Genomic DNA, 7,129 nt, shown 5'->3' on the forward strand with positions numbered 1-7,129 from the left:
ATTCGGTAGGCCCACCACTCACTGGGCAGGAAGTCGGGGTTGGGTGCTATGTCCACCAGGCAGTAAGCAGGAGTGGGCATCTAGGGGTCCCGACTAGCTCTGGGGATGTGGAACATCACCTCACTGGAGCAGAAGGAACCTGAGCTGTTGTGGGAGGTGGACCGATACCAGCTAGATATAGTTGGGCTCACCTCCACGCACAGCAAGTGGTCCAGAACCAGAATCCTGGAGAGGGGTTGGACTCTCTCCTTTTCCGGAGTTGCCCAGGGTGAGAGGCGCTGGGTGGGTGTGGGGATACTCAGAGTCCCCGGCTGAGCGTCGCTTTGTTGGAGTTCTCCCTGGAGAACGAGAGGGTCGCCTCTCTGCGACTTCGTGTTTGTCACGGGTTCGTTTAAAAAAATTTTTAAAAAAAATGATGGCAAGGCCGAAGAGTCCCAAAACAGTGAATTCTTTTATTTGCACCAAATCCTTTAAAAGTGTATATAAATATTTACAGTGCAAAAAAACCAAAAACGGGTGGACACAGCAGGAAAAAAAAACAGAAGTATTTACAAAGAGCTCGAAAACTTTCCGCAGGCAGCCACATCACCTAGAGAACCTCTAGCACCAACAACTCTCTCTCCCTGTTCAACTCAGGGCCCCTATATATACCCCCTAGCCCCTCCCCCGGGCAAACCAAAAGTTACTTGTAGGGGGGGTAAATAAGAAAAGGCACAAATAACCATAAAGAATAACAAAATCCATAATACAATTAACCCAAAATTACACAAAACAAATTACCCAACTTATGGTAACTGAAACAACTCTGAAAGCATAATAAACCACAAAATAACTACAGAACCGGAAAATGAGAACGTCCCGGTCACGTGGTGGCCCCATTGCGCGCCACTTGCCCCATTTATCCCACAGCCGGAAGCGCCTCTGTTTGGCCCATGACACAGAGGCTGCACAGTCATTGAGAGGTGAGTGTTATTGTCCGTGTGTGTTTGGTGAGGGGAGACGTGTAGGCGCCGAGTGTGCACCCTCGACGCGTTACAACAAGGAAGAGCTGAGTCCAGATATGGGGTGGATTATGACAGGCAGTTTATGAGTCCAGGGCCGGGGAACGTGCGGGCGATCTCGGCAAACAGTTTCTCAGCGCGCGCTGTGAGAATAATGGAGCGCGGCGCGCTCCTGCACCCCGCCCCCTCCGGAGCCGCCGAGAGGAGAAACGGCGCACAGGGCTTAAGAGTGACGGGGCATTTAGAGGCGCTCCGTCACAGTGTTGCAGAGGGGAAAACTCTGTTGTTTGTGCTTAGGCACCGAACAGCAGTTCGGAGTGTTCAGCCTTCTTGGAGTCTCTGGGTGGTTCATGGAAGGGGTACCACCTGGGGACTCCATAGTTCTCCTGGAGGACTTCAACACTCATGTGGGCAACGATGGAGAAACCTGGAGGGGGTGACTGGGAGGAACGGCACGATCTGAACCCGAGTGGTGTTTTGTTATTGGACTTCTGCACTCGTCATAGATTGTCCATAACAAACACCATGTCGGAGCATAAGGTGGCTCATAAGTGTACTTGGTGCCAGAGCACCTTAGGTCAAAGGTCAATGATCAACTTCATAGTCGTATCATCAGACCTGCAGTCGTATGCCTCAGACACTCGGGTAAAGAGAGGAGCAGAGCTGGAAACTGATCACCACCTGGTGGTGCGTTGGATCCAATGGAAGACTGCTGGACAAACCTGGTAAACCCAAGCCTGTAGTGAGGGTGAACTGAGAACATCTGGTGGAGGACCCTGTCCATGGGGTTTTTAACTTCCACCTCCACAAGAGTTTCTCCTGCATCGCGGGGGAGGTTGGGGACATGGAGTCTGAGTGGACCATGTTCAAAACCTCCATTGCTGAAGCAGCTGTTAGGAACTGTGGCCTGAAGGTCACTGGTGCCTGTCATGGCGGCAACCCAAAAACCCGCTGGTGGACACCAGCGGTGAGGGAAGCCGTCAGACTGAAGAAGGAGGCCTTTCAGGCCTGGTCTCCTGAAGCGGCTGACAGGTACCAGTTGGCCAAAAGGGCGGCAGCTGTGACAGCTGCGGAAGCAAAAACTCGGGTGTGGGAGGAGTTTGGAGAGGCTATGGAGAAGGACTTTTGGTTGGCCTCAAGGAAGTTCTGGCAAACTGTTCGACGCTTCAGGAAGGGGAGGCAGGGCTTTACTCAGGCTGTGTACAGTCGAGGTGGAGAACTGTTGACCTGTACTGGGGATATTGTCAGGAGGTGGACAGAGCACTTTGAGGAACTCCTGAACCTGGTAGACACGTCCTCCATGAAGGAGGTAGATCCTGAAGACTCAGGGGAATCGTCATCCATATCCATGGCAGAGGTCGCCGAGGTAATTAAAGAGCTCCTCGGTGGCAAGGCGCCAGGTGTGGACAAGATTCGCCCCAGGATGCTGAAGGCTCTGGACATCGTTGAACTGTCTTGGTTGACACGTCTCTACAATGTCGCGTGGGCATCGGGCACGGTGCCTGTGGAGTGGTCTAGACTTATAAAAACTAATATAAAAATATAAAAAATTTGATTTTCTTACTGTAGCCCTCTACAGGAGTCAAACTGATGTTATTACTTGCATCACTTTCTAAAAATGTGTTTTTTCTACCTCCGGTTTAGTCACAGTTTCCATTAAAATAACTCTGGGTGTCTGTTATGTTTATAAATGAGGTCAAAATCAGCTGACAGGAGGGTTGAGATGAAGAATGAGCAGATTTTTAACACACTGTTTCAACAATTTTTCACCCAGAACTCCCCTTTTTGTTTTTTGTTTGCATATTTGGAAAAGCCGTTAAAGTTGTGAGCAGGTCTTTACAGACTCAGCGGGACGTTTTTCGTCTGTTTCCTCGCAAACCGACTTTTTACAGCCTGAGCCCTGCATGCCTTCACGAGTGAGAGGACGTCTGGTGTTCGCACAGCCTTTAAAGCGACTAATTGTTTGTCGAATTACTCACTTATAATCGTCCCTCCTGTTTGTGACGAAGACCAGCTGTGGAGGAGGAATGATTTAAAAGGAAAGCCAGATCAGTTGCATCATGAAAAAACAGATGCACAAATAAAACAAGAAGGTAAACAAATAAAGAACCTGTTGCATTTATTTCATCTTTTATCTCTGATTTTATCACAGTCATCAATCTGTTTTTTGTACATATTTCTGCTGTCTGTTAATAAACTTCACTTAATCCGGTCCTTTTTTCCCTTTCAATTTGTTCTTTTATGGCATTTTAGTTTAAAATTGCACTATTCCATTGCACTATTTATTGAATTTTCCTTCGGGGATTAATAAAATTATTGCATTGTATTTTCACTGAACTTAAATAAGCAAAAATATCATTATTTTAAAGATATTTGCGATTATTTGAAAGAACTATTATGCATACTAAGTGCTGAAAAATGACAAATATATTATAAACCGCTAATTAAAAATACAATTTTAAGCAGTAAAATATAATTAGAATTATTTCTAGACTGTTTTATGTCACAGTATTCCACTGTTAACATATTTTTTTCTGACACCCTAGATGGCAGATTCTCACATTTTTCATATTTATTTTATATTTTTACAGTGTAGTCAGCAGCTACTTAGCTTAGCTTAGCACTACAAGCAGTGACTACACCACAAAATAATTTTAAAAACCTGTACTTCGATATTTATTTTGACAATTTAAATACTGTAAAAATAGTATAATTTTACGTTTTTTACGTCAAATGCTGTAAATGAACAAATTATTGTTTTTTCATGTGGATATTATTTATAGTTTCGTCACAAAACTGTGTTTTGAGGTGCTACATGCACTGTAAAAAAATTTAATTGGAAAAAAGTGAAAATTTGACAGCATAATGCCAGAAAAGTAAGTTGCAAAACAGTGAAATACTGTAATTTTCAAAAGCTGTAAAAACTGTGAACATGATGGCAAATTGCTGTAAAATAAATATTTTATTTGAGCTCATTTAAATACAACAGCTATGTATATGTTGATTAGAAACATATTTGTGATAGGTTTCTGTTTTGCTGCTATTAGTATTTACATTTAGCTTGTTTTACTGTTGTACTTAAATTTCCGCTTTGTGTTCTTGCTGCAAGACTAACATGTAAATTAATACTTTTTTCTGTGATGGCAATAGTTTTGCATTTCTGATTTCTTTTTTTTTAAAAAAAGAAAAGCTAAAATCTATTTTTAAAAAATACAACAAAAAACTGAATTTTTCAATAAATTACAGTTAAAAAACATTTTAAAAGATGTATTTTTTTTCAAAGTGTATGACGTCTTGGCTGAAATAAAGCTACAGTAAAGCAATGAAATAAAAGAAATGCTGACTAGAAACATCTTTGTGATGCATCACAAATAAACGGAATCTGATGGAGAACTTATCTTCCACCAAATGGAACAGAAATTTCAGTTTAGCTGCTGCTAGTATTTACATCTTCCCTGTTATATTTATATTCCAGCTTCATGTTCCTTGCTGCACCAGAACTATATTTTCCTTTCGAATCCTCCATCCTCTCTCATGCAGCTTTTCCTTCTCTTCGGTTGTTGTCAGACGTGGTCCTACATCCCTCTAATGACTAAACATGGCGTCGCTGTGGATCATCTCGCTGTGACGGGGCTCAGACGACGACTCGGACCATGTAGGGCTGCAGGATCTGGATCCACCAGGGAGTCGGTCCGAGACTTATGGGTGCTGTCAGGGGTCCAGGGCCGAGTCCCGGCTGTCGGCTGCATGTCGGAGTCCAGAGAGATGCTTTATAATCGCGCTGTCCATCACCCAGACAGCCCAACTCCCTCGCAGAGCAGCCGCTGTTTGCTTTTCCAGGATCCTGCAGGAAAACACCAGATTTCACTCTAATGAGAACTCCCAATAAAAGGCTTTAGAGAACGTCTGTGGTTTACAGGTTGTAGCGTTGGGTTTGTCAGATGTTTATCTTCCTCTAGCTTTGTGTTGTCGGTTCTTCAGTTCGCCTCACCTCCAACCTTCTGGGAAAAGCTGCACAGCATCTGGACTCATGTAGTAGGAACATTTTAATCTGCAGAATCATAGAGACTCTTTATTAATAACTTGTTAACAAAGGAGTTCTGCATTTTCTTGGCTTAATAAGAAGAGATAACATGGCTAACTTCATGATAAATTTTATAAATCCTTAACGTATGGAGCTGAACATTACACCCACATGTAAGGGTTGAACATTGATTCTAAATACTTGGATATTTATACACTGCTTCTTGATCAACTGCTGTAGAAAATGGGATCGAAAAGTTCCAAGACTAGCTCCTGCAACACCTGTAATCCTCATTAGAAGTCCAGTTTAGCTAAACCCGCCAAAGACCATTTATGTACTGCTCCTTGTTCACCTACTGTAGAAAGTGGGATCAAAAAGTTCCAAGATTATACCTATGAAAATCCAAAAATGTACCTGATTTAAATTTGGCCACTATCCTTGTCAAAGTAGTCGCCTTGTGGCACAACGACACAGCTTCAAGTGCTCCTGCAACAGTTGTAATCCGCAGCAAAAGTCTAGATATTAGGTAAACATGCCAAACGCCATTTGTGATCTTTCTCCAGTCCATCCCAACTCATGTAGTAAGAACATTTTAATCTGCAGAATCATAAATGTTTAATGCAGAGTTTGTATTTAAAATCACTCTTACATCTTCATAACATTTATAAATGCAAAGTTCTTAGTTATCCCAAATTTATTAACTTGCTTTATTTTGCAGAATTTACTGCTGTTCAACATTTATATTAGAGACTTGCTGTTTATTTCTCGTCATTAATGACCTCAATAACACATAACTGCAGATTTGATTTTTATAACCTTTTGTCAATAATTTATCCATGTAGATTAGACATTTATTAGGTGTTAATATCAGTGTATTAACATTTATACGTATGATGATTTACTGACACTTAATTTTAATTTACTTTAGTAATAACTTCAGAATTGCTGTTTATTTCTCATCCTTAGTGACTGCAGATTTGATTTTTATGGACTTTTAACAAATATATACACAGTAATATTGACTTTTTCTTTTGTTTATTGGTTTAGACTCGATAGTTTTGCTTATAAGAAAAAGAGAGGCTGTATTTTGCACTATTTTCTAGATATAGTTTTTACAGTTTTAAGACTGTGAATCTTTTTTTCATATTTGAAAGTATATTGTTTTTAACTAATCTATGAAGTATTAATAAGCTGTAACCACTGATAAAATCTTGCTATAAAGAATAATTGATGAAACAAATAGAAAATGGTCGCATGTAGGCAGATAGCTAGAAAACACTGGACATCTACGCTCTGTATTTGTGTAAAATTTTCCCTGACAAACTCCCCAACCTGAGGCCAAACAATGAAAATGGCGTCATATTAAACGCCGTAAAGTTCAAAGACGCTGCAGCTTGTTTGATGAAGAAAACACACTTAAGAAAAAAAGAACCTATTCATCAATCAGGCATCTGCTTCTGCCCAGCGGTGCGGTCAGAAGGAATCTCTGGCATGTGGAGTTGCGGTTTGAAGGAGTTTCAGAAGCCGCCACCTCTTCAGTCTTCCTCAGCAACACAATGCCGTCGACTCCCCCGAGTGATCCGACATGGAGACACCGAGACGTTCTCCTTTAATTAACGACATCAAACGTCCTGCAGGAACTCTCCCACGGCAGACCGAAGCGGGGAAACACTGCATCTAACTGACGATTATGGTTTTAATTTAGGGTTTTTTTTCCAATAAAGTGATGATAACCGACACAAATCCGCCGCTCTCGTTTGGAAGTTCAGCTCTTTATTAGTCCAGATGCATGAATTTAAAAAGCTTGGGAATCTGCTGCAGCAGAGTCTGTCAAACTCAACACCTGCGTTTCTCTCCCTCATAAAAAAAAAAAAAGCTTTGTTTCGCTCCCAGTTGTGATTTAAGGGCATGCTAGAATCCATCACATCCCCTTAGAATCAAACTGCAGGTTTAACCGACAAACCCAGAGTCATCTGTGTTTACCGAAGGACCTCGGTCACCATGGATCCTGAGAGGACTTTACAGAACCAATGATTATGCAATCAAGGAGATTTTCCTGTAATGAGACGAATATTTGCAAAACCAACTCCAGATTGATCTCTAA

At 41.7% G+C, this 7,129-nt stretch overlaps 1 protein-coding gene across 1 annotated transcript; it reads left to right on the forward strand.

The window, feature by feature from the left end:
* Positions 1–1,845: 1,845 nt before the first annotated feature.
* On the forward strand, positions 1,846–5,057 carry LOC118470292 (uncharacterized). Its single transcript, XM_055004794.1, has 2 exons — positions 1,846–2,367; positions 4,569–5,057. The coding sequence occupies exons 1-2, from the start codon at positions 1,846–1,848 to the stop codon at positions 4,872–4,874; spliced, it is 828 nt and encodes a 275-aa protein (XP_054860769.1). The 3' UTR covers positions 4,875–5,057.
* Positions 5,058–7,129: the final 2,072 nt, after the last annotated feature.

Source organism: Amphiprion ocellaris, chromosome 18 (assembly GCF_022539595.1).
Source record: "Amphiprion ocellaris isolate individual 3 ecotype Okinawa chromosome 18, ASM2253959v1, whole genome shotgun sequence".
Taxonomy (NCBI): Eukaryota; Metazoa; Chordata; class Actinopteri; family Pomacentridae; genus Amphiprion; species Amphiprion ocellaris.

Coding starts and splice junctions, on each gene's coding strand:
- LOC118470292 (XM_055004794.1), top strand. CDS start 1,846: ATGGAGTCTGAGTGGACCATGTTCAAAACCTCCATTGCTGAAGCAGCT. Junction 2,368..4,568: donor CCATGGCAGAGGTCGCCGAG/GTAATTAAAGAG, acceptor GGTTGTTGTCAG/ACGTGGTCCTACATCCCTCT.